A 21,106-nucleotide genomic window follows, 5' to 3' on the forward strand; every position below is an offset into this window, starting at 1 on the left:
GACGACTGGTTGCAATCGAAGGAAAGATGAATGCGGCTAAGTACAGGGATATCCTGGGTGAAAACCTTCTCCAGAGTGCTCAGAACCTCAGATTGGGCCGAAAGGTTCACCTTCAAAAAGGCAATGACCCTAAGCACACAGCTAAAATACCGAAGGAGTGGCTTCAGAACAACTCCGTGACTGTTTTTGAATGGCCCATCCAGAGCCCTGACTTAAACCCAATTGAGCATCTCTGGAAAGACCTGAAAATGGCTGCCCACCAACGTTCACCATCCAACCTGACAGAACTGGAGAGGATCTGCAAGGAAGAGTGGCAGATGATCCCCAAATCCTGGATTTGGGGATCAAAATCCAGGTGTGAAAAACATCATTGCCAAAAAGACTCATGGCTGCATTAGCTCAAAAGGGTGCTTCTACTCAATACTGAGCAAAGGGTCTCAATGCTTATGGCTGTGTGATATTTCAGTTTTTCTTTTTTAATAAATCTGCAAACATTTCAACAATTATGTTTTTTTTTCTGTCAATATGGGGTGCTGTGTGTACATTAATGTGAAAAAAAATGAACTTAAATGATTTTAGCAAATGGCTGCAATATAAAAAAGAGTGAAAAATGTAAGCGGGTCTGAATACTTTCTGTACCCAGTGTACATTTATGGTAAACTCATTCAAAACTAACTTGTATTGGCTCATTGACTGTAATAATGTAGCGTCTTCTGGCTGCATTAGTCGAGCCCCTCGGGGACGTCTCTGCCGTTTTTACCTGGCCGATGTCGAGTGGATTAATCCAAGCGGTGGCTCACGTGCCAAAGGGAATGTTTACGTCTGCGCTCGGCCGGCTTCTACCTTCTACCTAAAGGTCAGCTGGGTTCTCTGCGGACAAACACGCGGGTGAGAGAGTGAGAAAGCCAATATCGTGCGGTGGATTAAAAGCATCAAATTGGCTTTGTAGTCTGTGCGCACACACACCCAAACAAACGGCACGTCATAGCAGCTTCCTGTCAGGTGGTTGGAAGCATGAGCTCACAGCAGGTGATTCACACAATAACAGCCAGCTAGCAAAAAGACATGCATGCATACAGCACTCGCTGTTGCCTAGCTGCAGAAATCACCAGGTAGCGCAAAGTTAGCATAACTTAGCTTATCTACGTAGATAGCTAAAAGATAAATAGATGAATTGGTTGCTACATAAATAGATTCAAGACAGATGAATGGATTGATAGATGAATATAGCCAAGTTAGCCTAGCTTAGCTTATCCAGTTAGCTCGCAAAATGATAGTTACGTACATTGCTTTGCTAGCTAATTAGCCAGATAAATAGACAGATGGAGCAAATTTAGTGGTGACTAAAAATATCAATACATTATTTAGATAACAGGTACATTGCTTCCTACGTAAAAAGCCAGGTAGCAAGATTCAGGACAGACGCACAGAAAGATGGACAACTATTTGGCCATTTACTCGATGGGTGCGTCGTCTTCTTCAGGGAAAAACAAAACAAAACAAAAAGGCTTCCCTTTTCCCATCAGGAAACAAAAACAGTCCCAACAATTATCTCACTTCATGGGCTCTATTGTTTAAGCGCAGACAATAAATTAACTGCTGAACCCGTTTGAACTGTTGCTAACCAAAATAGCAGAAACAAAGCACATGAACAGGGTGTGCCAACTCACTGCATGTTATAAACAAGTGCCCTGCGTAATAATTGAGGTGATTCAATGTAATGTGGCAACGTCCTTTTTAATGACTTCATTCATTCGTTTTCCTCCGCTATTCATATTCCAGTAAACTCTGACCGCGCCAATGTGTCTTTGTGACACATGTACATTATTTTATATTCCATCCATCCATTTTCTGAGCCGCTTCTCCTCACTAGGGTCGCGGGCGTGCCGGAGCCTATCCCAGCTGTCATCGGGCAGGAGGCGGGGTACACCCTGAACTGGTTGCCAGCCAATCGCAGGGCACAGAAACAAATAACCATTCGTGCTCACAGTCATGCCTACGGGCAATTTAGAGTCTTATATATGCAATATATATTTTTAATGAAGATGACCCGTTCTATTTTTCAATTGTTACCATTGCAAGAAAGCACTCCCCCCCCCCCCCCCGCCCCCCTTAATATATTCTCAAGATTTCTCAGTCAATAATGAGCGCATGAAAGTCTACCCGTTTATTCTATTTTCACTTTATTTCCTGGGGTGCTGCTTGTTCTGACATTTAAAGCACACTTAATGCATTAGACGTCACTCCAGCGATCACGTTTGGAGTCTGAAAATAGCTTACGTGTTCTTATCCTTACTTGAAACAGGATGAACCGTCTCATTTCGGCACAGAACATCGAACAACAATCAAAGAAAACATGTTAAGAAGCGACATATTAAGGTCATGGAGTGGCCTAGTCAAGTCTCCAGACCTCAACCCAATAGAAAACCCGCGAAGGAAGGTGAAATTTCACAGTTCCCGAGTGGCAGCCAAGAAACTTAGAGCAAGGGATGTCAAATTATCGCGAGCCATGTCGTATTCAAAGGTGAATCACAATAGGTGTAAAGATATGCCAAAAATCACAGTTTGGTTTGTTCCTTTGTTTCAAGTTGACGGTTGGAGTCCCATTCTATACAGTAAGGGAAGAAAATTCGGAATAAACTGCTTGTCTTTGTGAATGATTACACAGTATGCTATAAAACCCCCTAAAAAATGTAATTTGTTACTACTTTGGCTCCATCAGAAGAACCCGGGAGAGGCTGCTAGTTCATTTAAAAAACAAACAAACAAAAAGAAACCCCCATATGGCTACCCATGATATCTGCTAGCCAGATGCTGAGGCGCATTGAGTTTGTTCACTTATTAGGAATGTTACTCTGACCTGCACTATCCCTTAACACTGTACTAAATATAAGAATATTTAAAAAAAAAACAGTACTTGGGTCATGAGTCATTCAAATTTATTGTAATCACAGTTCAATAAAAAATTTTACATCAATAGAAGTTTAAAAACAAACAGTTCAAAAGGTTAAATGCAACTGAACTGTACCAGGGCAGTGATTCTTTTAGGTACCACTAGAGGGAGCGCACAAACCTATTCTCAGTGTCCTCGGGGATCATGAAAAATGACCAACATTTTACTACTTTAGTATTGTGTTTTGAACCCTAACCCTTTGCGCACTGATTTTTTTTGTAAGTGAGCAAACTCCCAAAGTCAACAAGTGATCAAGTCGTCATTTCCCTCGCTGTATGTTGAATATGTGTGCTGGGCCACCCTAGTAAGCGTCTTCTTTTTTGCTGCTCCGCTTCAGGATCTGTCACTGTGAAGGCGACGACGAGAGTCCGCTGATCACGCCGTGCCACTGCACGGGCAGCCTGCGCTTCGTGCACCAGTCGTGTCTGCAGCAGTGGATCAAGAGCTCGGACACGCGCTGCTGCGAGCTCTGCAAGTACGAGTTCATCATGGAGACCAAGCTTAAGCCTCTGCGCAAGGTACTTAAAAAAAAAAAAAAAAACCAAAAAAAAATGGACGCCTATTTTCCACCAGTCAGCATCATGTTGTTTATGGAAAGTCATGTGAGCATTTATTCCATATCCAAGTAAAGGTCCACTAGTAAGGCAATTCAGCGGACTAGTGTAACGACTAGGGTGCACTAGTAGAATGACTGTCTTACTATTAACATCTGTATGAAAGTTCTTCACACTAGTAGGTAGCTTTCACTTTTTAAACTGCGTTTGAATAAACGTGACTTTGTGGTACATCACTTGTGCTGTGAGCCAGCTGCCGCCACTTCGAAACGCCAACAACGTGCGCTACTGTTGCCACATAGCGCCCGCACCCAACAACAAAAAGCATGCTAATGCTTTTGACAGCGGACACGTTGACAGCCTTCGCCACCTCCCCACGCTTTACAGCCGCGACGTGCGCTGCGGTTTATGGCCGCTGAGGCAGCGACATTAGTGTCAGATTCGCAAAATTGTAGGAGCCAAACAGAGTGCTGTTGCAGCCTGACATTTAAAAAAAAAAAAAAAAAAAAAAAAAAAGAAATCTAAAATTAGATCAACATTCTTTTCACACACATTTGCAAGCGTTGCTTTTTCAGTGGTTTAGAGAGAGCCTATTAGTCGTCACAGTTTAGCTACTAATGGGCTACTCATTAAATTAGTAATTGGTGTGCCAAAAAAAAAAATGATAATTTAATTGGCCAGTCCTTACAAGTGTACCACTCGGGTTTGAAAAGCGGGTTATTTTCCTGACCTTTTACTCATTCACCGCCAGCCGTTTTCAAAGAAGAGTTCCCCATGTTGTCGGCCATTTGAAAGCATTTTCACCGATCTTTCAAGAACCGCAGAATATTGTGTTCTGTCACAATGTAAGCACCGAAAGAACACCTCAAGAAGAGACTCTTTTTTTATTCGTTACCAGAAAGTATAAGCGGGTTTGGTTTTGAAAGCAAAAAGAGGCAATGTCAAGCAGAACAAAACTTTGATGCTAATAGTTGTTGCTTTTGTGACAACTCAAAACTATTAAACAACAGAAACAAGACTGCGAAAGGGCGTTTGATAGCGAAATAAGAATTTCTTTACAGAGATACAACTAAGAAACGCAGCGCGAGCAACGCCGGCTCGGGTTTTAACTGCTTCGCTTTTTCTCACGATGCCGACACATACCTGAATCGGTGGCAATAATCGTTTGGATTCCAGTTGATGACTTTAAACGTCCACGGCAGTGAATTAGTTCAGCTCTGGCATTCCTTTATTGATTAAATCCTGTTTCTACGAGGAATTAGAAATGTTTAACGTTAGAGATAGTACCTTCCATGAGAGCAAGGTTTTTGAGTGAGGGAGCACAAACCAGAGAACCTAAATTGAAAAGAATGGAGTTTTGTACTCTTCATGCTCTGCGTCCCTGCTTAGCAGTGCAAAGGCCATCGTTGCATTGCAGCTTGATCCGTGTAAATGTCAAGTGAAGGCGCGCAGACTGGCTGCGCGCGCCACTGGGAAGTGAAAAGCACGGGTGTGCCTACGCGTGTGTGTTGAAGCAATCCAGGGTGCCACTAAGAAGTCATAAGAAAGTGCCTCCACAAAAAGGCCACTCATGCAATCGATGTGTTATGACTTACAAGCTAGTTTCTACTATTATTACAGTTTGTTGTGTGCGTATGTTTCAAGATCCACCAGCAATAGATGAAAATCCGCAGAATAGAGACCATATTTATAAAATAAAATACAAAATAAAAAACAGTATGCGAATGACCCGGCTATCGTGCTACGAGCGTTCATTTGTTTCAGTTTAGTTGAGTCTTTCCCCGGCTTTGGCTTGGGAGCGCAATCTTGAGATAGAAGGACCGTAATTGTGTCAGCTGTTTTAATGAGTAAATATTGTTGAAGAGAAGAGGCTTCAAGCTGTTAATTGCCACTCTCGGCTGAAGGTTACTGTCGAACCAAGAAGAGAATTACACGTCGCCTGTTTAAAGCAACCGCATAGCCTCCACTACCTGAATGCTAACATGCAATGGGAAATGCCGTAGGTACACGGGCTAACAATTAGCATCCGCGTGGGGGTGTTGTTACCCTTTACGCAACGGATATCTGGACATAAACGGTGCAGCAACACATATAAACAGACAATATAGCAATACTCATAGGCATATATTCTTTATCCGCTCTTGTGAAGTGTAATTATGTCATTACTGTATGTTTGTATAAAGTAGAATATTATAGAGAGCTATTTTTCACATTCAAAGAACTACACATTTTTTGTTTTTTTGGGGGGTAGGCTAAAATGGATTAAAGGCGTTTCCATTCATTTCAGTAGGAAAAGATGATTTGGGATACAAGTTTTTTTAGTTAAGAGCATGGTTAAGGAAGCAGTGTCCACTATTATTATTATTATTCCCGTGATTCTAGTGAGGATAAGTGGTTTGGAAAATGGGTGGATGGATTATTATTATTAGTGCTATTACCATTATTATCGTGATCATTATTACTATTAACAGTAGTTTACTTTTAGCCCTTCCACGCACTTTAAACACATTTAAACTTGTTAAAACACACTTTTTATTTGTATTGCATTTCAGCACACACCCAAAAAATGTATAGAAAATACTCTACGTATTGTAGCGTCTATGTACATGCGTGGACCTTTGTCTGGGCGTGAGCTGTGGCCGACAGCAGCGACCCGTGAGTGTTTTACTGTTCTGGCCGAATAGTGCATCGGCAACTGTGGCTCTCCTTTCCCACATCTTACTGTGATGTAAGAGGTATACTCTAAAACCCAATAAAAAACAATCACTCAAATGACATAGCGGGGATTTCACTGTCTAAGCATGTCTAACTGGCTTATAACATGAGACTCTTTTTTTTCTATTAATGCCCGCAGTGGGAGAAGCTTCAGATGACGGCGAGCGAACGGAGGAAGATTATGTGCTCAGTCACCTTCCACGTCATCGCCATCACGTGTGTGGTGTGGTCGCTGTACGTGCTCATCGACAGGACGGCGGACGAAATCAAACAAGGTCAGTCCACAACGGAGTCTTTATTACGTCACTTTTTAGAAAATAAATCTGCTAGCCAAAAAGTGAGCCCACATTTCGCTCTATTGCGTTCTCCAGTTTGGTTACTACTACACGTGGTAATAGCACATTAATAAATCATTAATAACACATCAGAAAGCTGTTTGAGCATTTGTTCCATCCAGCTGGATAGCAAGGATATGGAATAAATGTGCAAATGGCTTCCCATATCTCATGCATATTGAGTTGCGCACAGATGGAAGCAACAAGCTGGGCACATTTAGTCCAACCTGATGATTCACAAGGCTCCTGTCTTGCGCCATGGTTGGGTTTTGTTTTGGGTTTGTTTCTTTTCTTTCCTTTCCTTTTTTTTTTTATACTCATAATGTACTTGTTAAGGTTCTTTCAAGTAATATCTGTTTTTTTTTTTTTTTTTTTTTTTAATACTTATATTCTCTTTACTCATGCAGCCCGGAGTATTCCAGGTAAATTTTTAACTTTGTTCCCCCACCCATCAGTCTTTTCTGTTTGCACTCAATGACCCACATCTCTGTTAATTTAATAGTAAAACCCGAAATCCTTTCAAATTCCAATGATCTGACTATGTAAACGTAAATACTGAGACGCATTAAAGCAGTCATTCTCAAACTCTGGTACGCAGGCTCCCTCTAGTGGTACACAAAAGACTCACTGTCTAAGTACGGTTCTGTTTTATTAAACTTTTTAGTACACTACAGTTTATTTTTATATTTAATAACAGTTGTTTTAACGGTTATTTAGGTGTTATTTTCATTTAACTTTTGTTTGGGAAACATTTGAATTTAATCTTTTTTAATACAATATTTTACTTTCCTTTATTGTGTAAGGTGGGATGGAGGATGCTAGACATGATGGGCGCCCTTGACTGGTTAACTGAGAATTAAAAATGTTTTTTTTTTTTTAAATATAAAAATTGTTGCAGCTAACAAATGTTTTTAGCTCCAATATTACTCAGGGCTGTTTTATTAATTTGAATTCAATATATTTTTATTTGGTATTTTGTATATACAATATTCATGTATATTTTCTTTAGTTGTAAAGTTTATTTTTATTTTACCTGCAATATTAAAATTTATTAATTTTAGTTCTGTATTAATTGGGTTAATATTATTTACTTCCTTGTATATGCAATAGTAATTAATTTTACTTTATATAAGTCTGGTTATTATTTTACAATATTTAATTGTATTGATTTGAACTTAATTAAATCATCAATATTGTTTAATTTTGATTATCTTTAATGTAAGTTTCATGTTCTATTCCTTTATATGTAATGCTGGACTTCATTGAATTGAATTTAAATGTTTTTCAAGTTCACAATAGATTGTTTTTTCATTTTCAATTTATTTTAATTTATTCCTGTGCATGCAATAATAATTTACATTATCTCTAATGTAATTTAGTTATTTTATGTGCAATATTTGATTTTATTTGTTAAAAAAATAATTGTATTTATGAAACTTAAGTATCTGTTTGATTTTGATTTATTCCCTTTTAAGCAATATTTTGTTATCTTTAATGTAAGTCTATTTTTATATGCAATATGTTTTTTATTTAAAATTTATTAAATATTCTCTTAATTGAGTCTTGTCTTTTTTTTGTGACTAGAAAAGTAAATGAAGTGATAAAATAGTGGTGAATATCAGCACTGCATGCAGTCTTCAAATATCCAATCCATGACAATGAGACATTGTATGATAGCTTATAAAAGGATATTAATGACATAGCAATTTACTCTCCTTCCTTTGTCGTCTCTCTCACACACACAAACACTATACACACACAAATGCACACTCGGTTAGTGCATCTTACTTGAAGATTGTGTTTTGTGTGTGTGTTTTGTGTGTGTGCGTGTGCGCGCCTCCTGTCCCTGACCCCGTCAGGCATCATGGAGTGGCCCTTCTGGACCAAGCTGGTGGTGGTGGCCATCGGTTTCACAGGCGGCCTGGTCTTCATGTACGTGCAGTGCAAGGTCTACGTCCACCTGTGGAGGAGACTCAAAGCCTACAACCGCGTCATCTACGTGCAGAACCGGCCGGACTCGTGCAAAAAACTGGCTCTAGAGAAGCCGCCGCTCCTCGAGCCCAGCGTGGAACACAAGGACACGCTGGCCCCCGCCCACTCCGACACAAACTCCTCGCACTATACGGAGACGGACGACTACAGTATGGAGGTGCTCCATGTGTGACACGCACTGGGTGGCTAGCAGTAGTTATCGCGTGGGGAGCTCCTCCGATCATCTCAGAATGATCCACGGGGGTGGGGGGGGGGGGGGGGGGGAACGGCAGAGCCGAGTTGTTGCCTCTTTGCTGTCACGATGCTGGTTTTAGGGACTTTAGGAAGGACGCACATGCATACACACACAGTCTACTAGAGGGACAGGAGATTATCTGAACATTTTCAGTGAAAATGTCAGCACACAGTCAAGTTTGTTGCCACACCAAGATAGAAAGACAAGAACACACACACCACGTCTGGTAGAGTAAAAGGAGCTCAATCTTGAAAAAAAAATAAAAAATAAAATAAAAAATGTCCACACACTAAAGTCACGTTTGGTGGCACACAAATATAGAACGACAAGAAAACCAACACACACACAATCCAACATAGTGAAAGACATAGGGAAAGTAATTTATTGTGCCAAAATGTCATCCACACAGTCAAGTTTGATGCCGCACGCAGATAGAAGAACAAACAAAAAATGTTTTGCCCAAAATGTCCCCATAAAAGGAAAATGTCAAGTTTGGTACCGCATATGAAGACAATAACACCCACGTAATAGTGTGAAAGGAGATCATCAAAGCAATGTTCTCCCAAAATCTCCCCTCAAAGAAAAAAAATTGCTCAAATTTGGTGTCACATGAAGATATAAAAACACGCAAACACATTGTCTACTAATAACAAAGGAGCTGATTCATGCAATTTTCAGCCAAAGGGTCACCACGATGTCACGTTTGGTGCCACATGAAAATAGCAAGATAACATGCAGTCCACACTCAAAGCTGGAAAAACCAGACCACACATACCCAGTCTTAAGAACATGAAAGGAGCTCGTTCATGCAACGTTTGGACACAACGTCCCCTCCATAATGTCAACTTGGTGCCACTGCGCTAAGATGGAAAACCAAGAGGACGGTTGATTTTTGTTTTGTTTTGACCTCTGCGAGTCGCAGGCCAATCCAACACGTAGACGTACGTGCATTGAAGCACTTTTTTGTTTCTTCTTCTGTCGTCTTGCGCGGGAAGGAGCACGTGGACGTCTTCGTCTGTCTGTCCCCCCCCCCCCCCCCCACCCCCTCCAGACGACACAAAAAGCTTAAAACTGAGGAACACTTGCCTTTTAACGAGGATGTGAAAAAAAATCCATGTTTCCCCAAACTTTCTGAAGAGAATGTACGCTTTTTTGTAAACACAAAACCTAAAAAAACAACAACATTTTTTTAGATATTTTCTATGTCTTCGAGCTCACCGTTACAACTTTGTATGTTTTAATTGAGGAGTGTGCGTGTGTGTTTAATTAATGAAGGCAATCATTACGTGTGCGTCGTGTACTATCCGCTGGCTGCTTTTACCCCATTTGGCTATGTTTACCTGTACGTGATTGGCCATGTTGTTTTTCCCACTGGCATAGTCTTGTGTAAGATTAGCCAAAAGCTGTAAAAATAGCCTCAGGAAAATACATTTGTGCAGTCATGTAAAAATGTTGCCATATTCCAGTACTGTAAAATCCCCTGGAGAAATCCACCGCTGCTACGTCTGCTGTCCACATGCCACCCAAACAACAAAACATCAAGTTGCTATTTAAAAGATAGCCTGCTTTAGCGGTTTTGTGATAGGGTGTCTAAAATTCATTCCGCAGTTTAAAATTTACATTAAGGCAGGCAGGCAAAATTACAATTTTGAATAAAAAAGTGCTTACATTTCACAAGAAAGTTCATAATATCGGGTCTGTTACAACATGTTAAATGTCGGCAAAATATTGCATAGTAATAATACAATGTTGTCTTGACTTTACCGAGAAAATTAAATACTTCCCTCAAATAAATGCCCCTCCGTCACTCATCCGAGCTGCGTCGCACGCTGTAGCGCCCTCAGGTGGCGGGAGGCTGGCCTTGCAGAAAGGCAGGACTCTTTAGTTTTTTTGTGTGTGTTAATGTCGACCTTCATAACCATTTTACACACACACACACAAACTCGAGGCAATTTTTTAAAGGCTCTTTTTAATACAAGTCACTGCCTGGGAAGAGCAATGATCCAACAACATACTTGGTAATAGTGACTGCTCGGCAGCAATAAATGAAACCAATGCTTTGTTTGTTTGTTGCATTTAGTGTATTTACGTCAACGTCTCATGGTGGCTTCATTTTAATAATAAACAAGAGGAAGGATTTTTTGGTTCTGTTGGAGGAAGATTGACTTTTTTGGAAGCACGGTGCAATGATATGATTTAAAAATGAGGGAGGGAGGAAAAGTGCAATTACCTTTTATGTTGTTGATCTCTTCCATAGTCGCTTGCTTGTTTTTCTCTTTCACTGGGTATAAAAGGATCTTTTTGTTTGTCTTGTATTTATTTTTCGAGATTTGTGCATATTAATCTCAACCCCCCCCCCCTTTTTCAAAGTCATTTTATGAAATCGACATTCCCCATCCCCCTCTGCCATGTTTTTCATTAACATTCTTTAAAGAATTGTTGATTCAAATGTGTTTTAACATGCTGTATCTGATTCTTTAATGTATAGTCAGGCTTAAGGTGGATGCTAGGCTGTAGAATGTTTTTTTTTTTTTTTTTTAAATGGGAGCTGGCTCCTCGCATTAAGTCTTGAGACACGGGCTTTAGATGTAAACATTCCTTTTTAACTATCCACTTTCGTGAGACATGGCACATAAAGATGAAAGACGTGTTTTTACATGTACTTTGCTGCTTCGACTCGTCACGTCGGCAAGGGAGGGAGGGTGAAATGTAATGTGCATAAAGCGGCATTTGTTTACTACTGACTGGACTTGAAGATCTATGATGACTGTTGGCCCTTTCTATGATATCATTCCACAAGTTTGTCTGTGAACTTGACTTTGGAATAATAGTGTAGTGAAAAAAAGTCCCGTTTTTAAACTAAAACTCTTGTGTTTTCTGTTCCCCATGTTTGAACAAAAACTGTGTAGAATTTAAAATGAACAACCAAATAAAAATGGAAATGCTTTTAATGATTTTGGTGGTTTTTAATCAAGTATAGCACTGTAAAAATAATACCCCAAAAAAGTGTTATATGAAATGTAGTAACTACTATTGTAAATTCATGTGTTGTGCCTTTAAATGGCGTGTCCAGGTGAGTGCCCGTGTATCCCTTTGACGTCTTCAGCCGAGGTTACGTTCCAAAAACGGCACAATAATAGTAATAATGTGTGCAGAAAAAAACAAACATTTGTGGACTTCAATGATTGCTAGGAATTAATTTTGAAATAAACTCTGCCATCAATTACGTTCCACTTTGGAGATTCTTCAGTTCAGTGTGTGTTCAAATAGCAACACTGTTGGGTATCTTGTCAGGCAACATGTTGTAGTAAGGCAATTTCTGTCCCTGGTTCCTCTTCTTGATGTCACTGCTGATCTCTGCCAGATCCTTCTTGAACTTCTCCATAGAAGCTTTCACCGGCTTCTCCACGAAGTACTCGTCAGGGTACGTTCCCAGGTAGAGCTGTAAGGCGAAAAGGAGAGTGCGCAAGTGGAGGCACGTTTCTCGGATGCCGGCGTGTCAAAAAGAGGTACCTCGTTCTTCTGGTACTGGCTGAGGGCCCAGACGGCCCCCAGGTGCCAGCTGGAGCGTCCTCGATCCGGGAGGCTGTCCATGATCAGGGTTATATTTGCCAAACCCTTTTGAGTGGGCGGGGGTTTCCGCATGGTGGATGGAGCGTTGGGAATCCAGGAATACCAGTCGTACTTTGCAATTGAAAACAAAAGTTTACCACTGGAGCTATTTTGGACTGAAATGTAAAAGTATTTTCCCCAACAACACAACAACGAGGGTAAATTGCTGCTTTCATGAATGGAGCGCACCCAGGCTTAATTTGTAGTATCCATCCATCCAACTTGTTTGAATCCAAAGTAATATGTTGCAGCGCCTTTAGTTCCATGACATAATGTGCTGTCTGCATGCTATCTTTACAGCAGTTGTACATGACTACAAGATATATGAACTGTAGAAACAGTGGCTATATTTACATGACCATACCATTTTCACATTAGTTGCAATATAGTGTCGATTTTTATATGACTGTAATGTCTTGTCTACGAGCTCTGTTTCTAGGAAATATTGAGAGCAGTTGCCCGTTGTAAAAACTGTGGCTATATTTACATGGCCATATCATCATTTTACAGCAACTGCACTGAGTGAAAATAGTGGTAAATATTTTTATGTGACGAATGTATTTTTATGGCAGTTGCACCTTGTGAAAAAAGTGGCCATTTTGACGTGACCTTAAGATATTTTGAATTGTGAAAAATGTCTCAGTATGTCTCCAGCTGCGGGAAAGACCTCCCCTTTTTTTTTTTTTTTCCCCCATTTGAAATCACTAATGTGTGCAGTACTTGTCCAAAGTTGACCGCTGCGTGTTGGGCTGAAGCAGTGAACATGATGATGGTCAAGTATTCGATCAGCTCCTCGCGGGATTCAAGCGACCTGGGGAACTCTGGACAGAAGATGGCGTGTCAACAGATAGAAGAAGCTAGCTCTTGTATCCGATCCATCAGATGTACGTCAGGGTTACCCACCACAGTGTTTGAAGTCTTTCATACCGAAGTCGCACACATCTTTGACAAAGGCCTGGATTTCTTCATCTCCCTGCACCTTCTCATCGCTGCTGTAGTAAATGCTGATCACATCGGACACAAAGCTGCGAAAAGAAGATTCAAGTCAAGTACGGAGAACTAAATAACGCTTGCAAGCACACTTTTTGTTCCTCAAAACGGTCATCACCTCTTGGTGGCCTCCCACACCTTGTAGCCGTCATCTCTGTAGAAGTAGGTAGGGAGCGCCTCCTTGCTCTCCATACCGCGAGCTTTGATCATGTCGGGGAAGCAGAGAGACCTGAAGGTCAGAGTCTTCATGGTCTTCTGAACCAGCTGCACATGAGCACCTCCACCTGTAGCATTTGCCTTGACATGGAGGAAGGAAAACATGAATTTGGACTATTAATGTGTGGGGTTGTCAAATGCCTACTGCAGGCTTTCCAATCATAGTCCATAGTGCTACAATGCACAGGCTGTCATCCGTCCCAGAGTCGTCAAAGTTTGAGACCGAACCTGAACTTGTGTTCAAAACCGTCCTAAGCCTTGGGAGTCTCCTAAACTGAGTATGCTCCGAGTCTTCAAAGTCTCAGAGGTCGAGCCCTTACTCTCCGAGTCTCGGTATGTCCTTACATTATAACTCGGGCCTGTTTCTTCCCATCTTTGAGCGCCTGCCCCTGACAGGTCTATAAATCTTACCTGGGAATAGCACACAGACAGGGAGCTTTCAGTCTGCCACCAGGTCTTCAGACCTTGTCTTTAAAGTGTCTGAGCCTGATCCTGCAGATGAGTCGTCAAGCCTGCAGAGGTAGAGTCTTGAGTTCTTAAGTGCCTGTCGCTGTCCCAGGAACTCACAAGGTGCGGTCTGGCCCCAAATCTTCAGAACCTGCTCTGGAGTCTTCAAATCCTCAGGGGCCAACCCTGTACCATAATTCTCAGAGCCTAAGGATGCCCCTCGCACGTTCGAAACCTCGCCCTGAATGATTACCGCAACTTACTTTCCATTTGGGCCACCACAAGCCTGCTGAAACGAACCTTCAGGACTCGTGCAAACAACACCCAGGTTGGTTTAAGGTTATCTATCAGTGCTTTACCCCAAGAAAAAAAAACTCACCTTATCAAAGAGACCATGTTCACAGATGAGCTGCTCTCTGGCCTTAGTGTTAATAGCGATGGTGAAACGGACGTGTGGGATGAGTAACTGTGAAGGAACACATCAGTTGCCTGTTATGTCAGTCATCCATTCAGTTTCATGAGCGAGAGTTTTCACCTTCCAGACGGGGTGGACTGCAGGGAGCTGTCTGAACATGGCGATGGCAAACATCTCTGAGATCAGATGTGTCCTGAGCAGGTGCGTGACCGTCTGGTGGTGCTGGAAGTCGGACGAGCGCACCCAGATCTTTGCGAGGAGCCAGTCGTACTCACCGTCTGTGGGCAGGAAGATGGGGTTGTCTTCGCCTGGAGTCTGACCCAACTGGGAGGCGAGGAGGGAAAAGATTGTAAAAGTGGCGTAAGCCTTGCTCATGTACAATACCACCGTACCTGTATGGCTATTGGCAGGATCTCATTCTGTGTATTCTTGTACAGAAGGCAGATGGGAGCTGTCATGTATTGCGGGGTGCGGGGGTCTGTATCATTTGCTTTGATGCCATCTAACACTTCATAGTCCACCATGTAGATGTTACCTGCCTGGAGCAATTCAAATAAATGACTCTTACTCCGGCACAGTGGGTGACTGGTTAGAGCGTCTGCCTCACAGTTCTGAGGTCCGGGGTTCAGTCCCCGGCCCCGCCTGTGTGGAGTTTGCATGTTCTCCGGGCACATTGAAACAAACAACCATTCGTACGCAGATTCACACCTACGGGCAATTTAGAGTCTTCAATCAACCTTCCACACATTTTTGGGATGTGGGAGGAAACCGGAGAAAGTGCCCGGAGAAAACCCACGCAGGCACGGGGGGTACATGCAAACTCCACACAGGCGGGGCCGCGTTTTGAACCCCGGTTCCTAGAACTGTGAGGCAGATGTGCTAACCAGTCGTGCACCGTGCCGGCCTGTTTCAGAACTTTTTGTACAAAATGTTGTTCTTTCCCAAGGAATTTAGTGGCTAAATTCAAGTGTTTGGATGCAGGTGTGGTCAGTTTATAGACAGCTTTGTAGACCAGGCGGAAGATTTTTACGTGGAGCCTCTGAGGAAGGGGAAGCCAGTGGAGCTTATACGGGTACTGTGGTCCTACAGAATTCTTGGTATAGTGGATTATTTTTATTTTTTTTAGGTAGACCATAGAGGAGGTTGTTGCAGTAGTCCGGACGGGAGGATGAGGGTCTCTGCAGCTCAAGACGAGAGAGATTGATGGAGGTGGGAGATGCTCTTGAGGTAGAAGACAGCTACAGTCGGGTTAAAAATTGTGCAAAGGTCCATTGATTTTCAACAGAGCTTATCCTCATTGAGCAAAGCAAAGCACATTGATTTATATAACGCATTTCATACACAAGGTAACTCAATTAAAAGCATTTAAAAACAAAGGAAAAAACCAGCTTATAAACATTTCAAACAAAGAGAAAAAATGAAAAAATAAAAGAAATTATTAAAACAGCATACAGTGCAAGAAATATCATTTAAAAGTGGAAATGCTCTAAAAAGCATGGGAAAAAGAGTTTTTAACCTGGACGTCAAAACATGCACACTTGGGGGCTGACGTCACTTCTGTTGGCGTGCAGCATAATAGCTAAATGCTGCTTCACCATGTTTGCTTTGGACTCTGTGCTCCACTATTTGACCTGAGTCTGTCCATCTCAGAACCCTACTGGGTTTATATAGCATTAGCATTTCATTCTTGTATTTAGGACTTAAACCGGTTAGTCATTTATAGACCAGTAGCAGAACTTTAAAATCTATTCAAAAGCTGACTGGAAGCCAGTGTAAATACTTTAAAATCTGGAGTAATATGCGCCAACCTCTGTGTTCTAGTCAGAACCCGAGCCACAGCATTCTGAATGAGCTGCAGCTGTTGAATGCTCTTTTTAGGGAGTCCAGTCAGAAGACCATTACAATAGTCAAGCCTACTTGAGATAAAAGCATGGATGAGCTTCTCCTGGTCTGCTTGACACTTTCACTCTGGGTATGTTCTTCAGATGGTAGAAGGCAGTTTTAGTAATTGATTTGATATGATTGTTGAAAGTCAGGTCGGAATCTATCAGAACACCAAGGTTTCGGACTTTGGTTTTTAAAGAGAGTGACTGCAGGTATTTACTAACAGCAATTCTCTTTTCTTTATTGCCAAAAACAATTTTCTCAGTTTTGTTGTGGTTTAATTGAAGAAAATGTTGGCTCATCAGACAGTGACACAACACCTCAATTGAACTGCAGTCATCTGGAGACACTGCTAGATATAACTGTGTGTCATCTGCATAGCTATGATAGTCAAGATAGTCATTAGGGTATATCCCTATCCCTATCCCAACTGACTTTGAGCGAGAGGCAAGGTACTCCCTGGACTGGTCACCAACCAACGCCAAGCCGACCCAGGGTGTACCCCGCCCAAAGTCAGCTGGGATAGGCTCCAGCTCACCCACCACCCTAATGAGGACAAGCGCTATAGAAAGTGGATGGAGATTTGGAGCTAGATGTAGTTGGTGAAGCAGTGGTAGATGAGACCATGACAGAGGATTATCTGACCAAAGGGGTAACAAGTCGAAGATGAAGGGGAGAGGGGAAGAGGACTGAACCTTGGGGCACGCCTTGGCAGTGATGTGCATGGGTCTTCAGTCAAATCTTCTGTTATCTGATTCGAACTAAATCATCTGCGTCGAGACAGATCGCAATGACTGTGGTAAGTCTACCTTAACTTCCTGTTCGAGAGTCAACTCTCTCTCCAGGCTGACAGCGACCATCTCATTGGTGACGGGAAACTTGTCTGGAAGTTTGGTGATCTTCTGGATGAGGACAGGATTGCAGCCATTCAGGAACTGGTGGCTGAACACGAAATCCTCTTTCCAGTGTTGCATCACGTACTCTGCAGTGCAAGTAATTGTGAAATTTCAATCAAATTAGGTGTGAAATAATCACCGAAATATAAATCTGAGGCTGACCTGAGGTTGCGTTTTTGATCCTCAAAAAGATCTTCTTAAAATTGTCAAAGTCACTCCAGGATGACTGGAACATGTTCATGAAGTGGTTCAAGAACAGGTTCTGGATTCTGGAAATTCATGTTCATGATCAATTCACTACGAGTTAAATACTTCGATTGGCTGGCGACCAGTGTAGGGTGTAATCTGCCTTTCGCCCAAAGTCAACTGGGATAGGTCCCATCTCACCTGCGGCCCTAAAGAGGACAAGTGCTATAGAAAATGGCTTGTGTTTGATAGAAGCTCTGGAAGACACAACGCTGTGTCTGTTTTCCTGGTGAATTGAATCACACTACAGCGAACCTCCAGTTATCACGGGGATATGTTCCAGACACAACGTCTGTATACAAGCATTAGCCTTTAAGGGGCGGACCCTGCAACTTTCAGAAAACTTTGCTTAAAATCCACTGTATTCATTTAAAAGTTATTGGAGGATATTCCAGATCCAGGCTATTAATGGCAATACATACGCTTTATTGTAGTTGAGTACGAAATCCATTTTCTTCTCACTGTCAAACTGGATGTCCCGGGGTAAGTCTTGGTGTCTTTTTGCATCTATGCTCATAGGAAAGCCTGGCTGCCACTGCATCCATCTACAAGGTACAACATTTCTGTGAGAAAACATGGCGCTCGTTAAAAGACTGCAAGGTCAGATGAAGCATACCTGTAGGCTTTCTGTCTCATTTTCAGCTCGTTTTGTCTGTGCTCCTTGACCAGGCTCGTCTTATCATCCTGAGGCAGGTGAGCTAAGAAACCCGAGAGAGACCATTTGGTAAAAGGAAATGAGTGTAGCAAACCTTTCAGTTTGTGACTCTACCTCGCCCGTCCCTCAGCACCACTTCCTTGTCATCCACCAGCCAACGGTAGCATGGGAACTCCGCATCGTCTTCCCCTGGAGTCCTCACCGAGACGTACCTGCAGTACCAGTGGTCCTGTGCCAAATACGTTTTCTTCTCCAGCTTCACCAACACAATTTCACCCAGATTCTCTTGCACCCCCACCGGGTAGGAATCCACCTGCGAGTAAAGAGGCTTTTCAGCAATTCTGCTTTGAATAAATAAATGTCATGGTAATGGTGTCATAATTTGCAGTCTTGTACAGCTGTACTGCATCACACTGAGCTGTTTCTCATGTTTTGACACTCACAAGGAAGGGGAAAAAAAATAAACAAATGATTTGAAATGCCATTAATGTTTCATGGGACGAACCCATGAAACATTTTTTGTTTTTCATGGAGAAAAATAGCACTGTATTTGTATAAAGACACAAAATACAAGAGAGCGTCCAGAAATAAACTGGATTTATCAAGTGTAATTTCTGTAAGTACTGTCATATTCATGTGTTGGCTGTGTCTTTAAGGGGTGTGGCCTATCGAGCGATGTCAGGACCGCCACGTACTGTACTGTGCATTTACTTTACACTGTAAAGAACAATAGTGCACCAAAAAAATGCCAGTCCTCAATAAGACCAAAGCCAGAACCGGTCTAGGAAGGAAATTCTCTTCAACGCTGCTTTGAGGCCCTTCCCTCTGGGCGGAGATTTAAGAGTCCCCTTACACAGGACAAATAGGGCCAGAGACTCCTTTGTCCCCAGAGTGATACAATTACTAAATTTGCACACTGCCATTGAGAGCTAAAGCAAAATGAAATATCAAATGCACCTTAATAATGTCAGTTACAATTGAAATGTAACATTCACAGGTTAACCTTTTTGGAACAAAGGAATGTAACTGAGGCTTGAACTTGTCTCTTCCTGTTATCAGGAATGAAGCATAAGAGGGTGATGCGAGTCTTGCCCGCATACCTCCTTCAGGCAGTACTTTGGAAAGAGCCCTGCCACTGGCTTCTTGCTGGCTGAGGCAGATGTTTCCTTGCTCATGAAAGGCCTTTTGAAAGCATCACCTCCAAGATGATTATGATAGAAACTTTTTGGGAGTGTAGATGCATCATGTGTATTCAAATGTTACTTACCGAGCCCCTCTGAAAGTCATCGAACAGAGGTTTGTCCAGCCCAATCCTTCGGCTGCACCCCTCCGTTCCAACCAGTGTTATGAAGATGTAATTATCAGTCCCTGACCTGCCTTGAGTTCCCGTGGCGACGCTTACCACGTACGTGTACGACATCGCTGTCACACCAGATTTGAAACGCTTGAAAGTGATAGAAAATGAGCAGAAGAGGGAGTTGCACTGTATTTATATTCCCCTACCAAGTCCCTCCTTACATAACCTGGTAAGCACCGGAAGGACCGTTGTCATCGTTCAAAACACACAAACGAATTTAGAGCAGTGTTTCCCAACCTTTAATGACACAAGACTGTTGTTGGATTTATCTTACCCAACATTATAAAAAAATAGACACAAAAGGAATGAAGACGCTGGTTTCTTTTTCTCATGAGGAGGGCGTATGGGAGATTGTTCAGATCACAGCCTCTCAACACGCTCTAAACAATCCCCCCCCTCGCTCCTGCATTTATTTGAAATAGGAGGGATTTACAAATCATAATGTTCTAAGCAATAAGACACACCACAAAATATTTGATAATAAGAGGGTTTTTCCCAGACATAGTATTCTAAACAATAAGACACGACACATAATATTTGATAATAAGAGGGTTTTTCCCAGACATAGTATTCTAAGCAATAAGACACAACACAAAATATTTGATAATAAGAGGGTTTTTCCCAGACATAGTATTCTAAGCAATAAGACACAACACAAAATATTGGACCAACACTTGTCCCGACCCGACCACATCCGATCACGTCCTTGGTCCAGGCGCCCTTCCATCGGATGATGCTGAGTCATCTTTTCGAAGGCGAGACATCTAAAATCGTCCATAATACTAATGCAAGCTAAGCAAATAAATGATAACTTCTAGAATATATTTGACAACTATTTTATTACATGGCACAACACAAAACAAAAATGTCACAAAACGTATCAGTCCTTGCTAATCCTGTCGTGTCATATTTGCATCCCTGCCCCACAGTGTGTAGTACTTCCTTCCCAGACCACACAGATCAAATCCTGTCCTTGCCCATTCTGTCATATTTGCTACTTGTTGCATCCCTTCCTCACAGGGTGTAGTACTGCCTTCCCAGTCCACTTATAAATCAAATCCAGTACTGTCCAATGCAGTCCTGCCCCACTTGGTCCAATCCTGACCAGACCAGTCCAATTCTGTCCTGACCCGTCGTGTCAAGTTCAGTCCTGTCCTACCCCGTCCTGTCTTGTAATGCTCTGTCCAGTCCTATTTGCTTGTCGTCACTTCTCACAAGGTGTAGCTTTGTCTCTCAGACCGCAAAAAATAAATAAATCCAGTACTGTCCTGCCCCGTCCTGTCATATTGTGTCCCTTCCTCACAAGGTGTAGTATTGCCTTCCCAGTCCACTTACAGATCAAATCCAATCCTGTCCAGTGCAGTCCTGCTCCACTCGGTCCAATCCCATTCCGTCCTGACCAGTCCTGTCCTACTCCATCCTGTCTTGTAATGCTCTGTCCTGTCCTATCATATGCGGTCCTATTTGCTTCTCGTCACTTCTCACAGTGTAGCACTGCCTTCCTAGACCACATATACAGAAGATTAAAGCCAGTGCCCTGTCCTCCTGCCCCTAATGTTTCTCTCTGTCTGTCCCCTCTCAAACCTCAGTCAGGCCGACTGTAT

At 42.2% G+C, this 21,106-nt stretch overlaps 2 protein-coding genes across 12 annotated transcripts in view; one reads left to right on the top strand and one right to left on the bottom strand.

Annotated features, from left to right (window-relative positions):
• marchf8 (membrane-associated ring finger (C3HC4) 8) overlaps positions 1 to 11,735 on the top strand; it is a 70,061-nt gene extending 58,326 nt beyond the window's left edge. For 7 of the 11 annotated variants that reach the window (XM_061788816.1, XM_061788824.1, XM_061788818.1 and 4 more), the window contains 4 exons: positions 3,291 to 3,471; positions 6,362 to 6,497; positions 6,965 to 6,979; positions 8,417 to 11,735. In XM_061788816.1, coding sequence (XP_061644800.1) covers positions 3,291 to 3,471; positions 6,362 to 6,497; positions 6,965 to 6,979; positions 8,417 to 8,721 — 637 coding nt within the window. In that variant the 3' untranslated portion in view covers positions 8,722 to 11,735. Of the gene's footprint in view, positions 1 to 3,290; positions 3,472 to 6,361; positions 6,498 to 6,964; positions 6,980 to 7,360; positions 8,118 to 8,416 lie in introns of those variants that run through there. The other 4 variants (XM_061788825.1, XM_061788815.1, XM_061788821.1 and 1 more) reach the window with 3 other exon arrangements.
• On the bottom strand, positions 11,715 to 19,615 carry LOC133485328 (polyunsaturated fatty acid 5-lipoxygenase-like). The gene is made up of 14 exons (XM_061788811.1): positions 19,413 to 19,615; positions 18,260 to 18,458; positions 18,107 to 18,188; positions 17,913 to 18,035; positions 17,407 to 17,513; positions 17,158 to 17,330; positions 14,857 to 15,003; positions 14,585 to 14,788; positions 14,429 to 14,515; positions 13,505 to 13,683; positions 13,300 to 13,421; positions 13,117 to 13,217; positions 12,298 to 12,468; positions 11,715 to 12,226 (listed from the first exon to the last, which is right to left on the bottom strand). Exons 1-14 carry the CDS (start codon positions 19,563 to 19,565, stop codon positions 12,047 to 12,049), a joined length of 2,028 nt encoding a protein of 675 aa, XP_061644795.1. The 5' UTR covers positions 19,566 to 19,615; the 3' UTR covers positions 11,715 to 12,046.
• Between the last annotated feature and the right edge of the window lie 1,491 nt (positions 19,616 to 21,106).

This window comes from Phyllopteryx taeniolatus, chromosome 11 (assembly GCF_024500385.1).
Source record: "Phyllopteryx taeniolatus isolate TA_2022b chromosome 11, UOR_Ptae_1.2, whole genome shotgun sequence".
Taxonomy (NCBI): domain Eukaryota; kingdom Metazoa; phylum Chordata; class Actinopteri; order Syngnathiformes; family Syngnathidae; genus Phyllopteryx; species Phyllopteryx taeniolatus.

Excerpts from the sequence above, each read along its gene's own strand:
- LOC133485328 (XM_061788811.1), bottom strand. The coding sequence starts at position 19,565 with ATGTCGTACACGTACGTGGTAAGCGTCGCCACGGGAACTCAAGGCAGG. Across the intron at positions 14,789-14,856 it reads TCCTGCCAATAGCCATACAG|TTGGGTCAGACTCCAGGCGA; the intron begins GTACGGTGGTAT and ends CTCGCCTCCCAG. Across the intron at positions 13,218-13,299 it reads GAAAGACTTCAAACACTGTG|AGTTCCCCAGGTCGCTTGAA; the intron begins GTGGGTAACCCT and ends TCTTCTGTCCAG.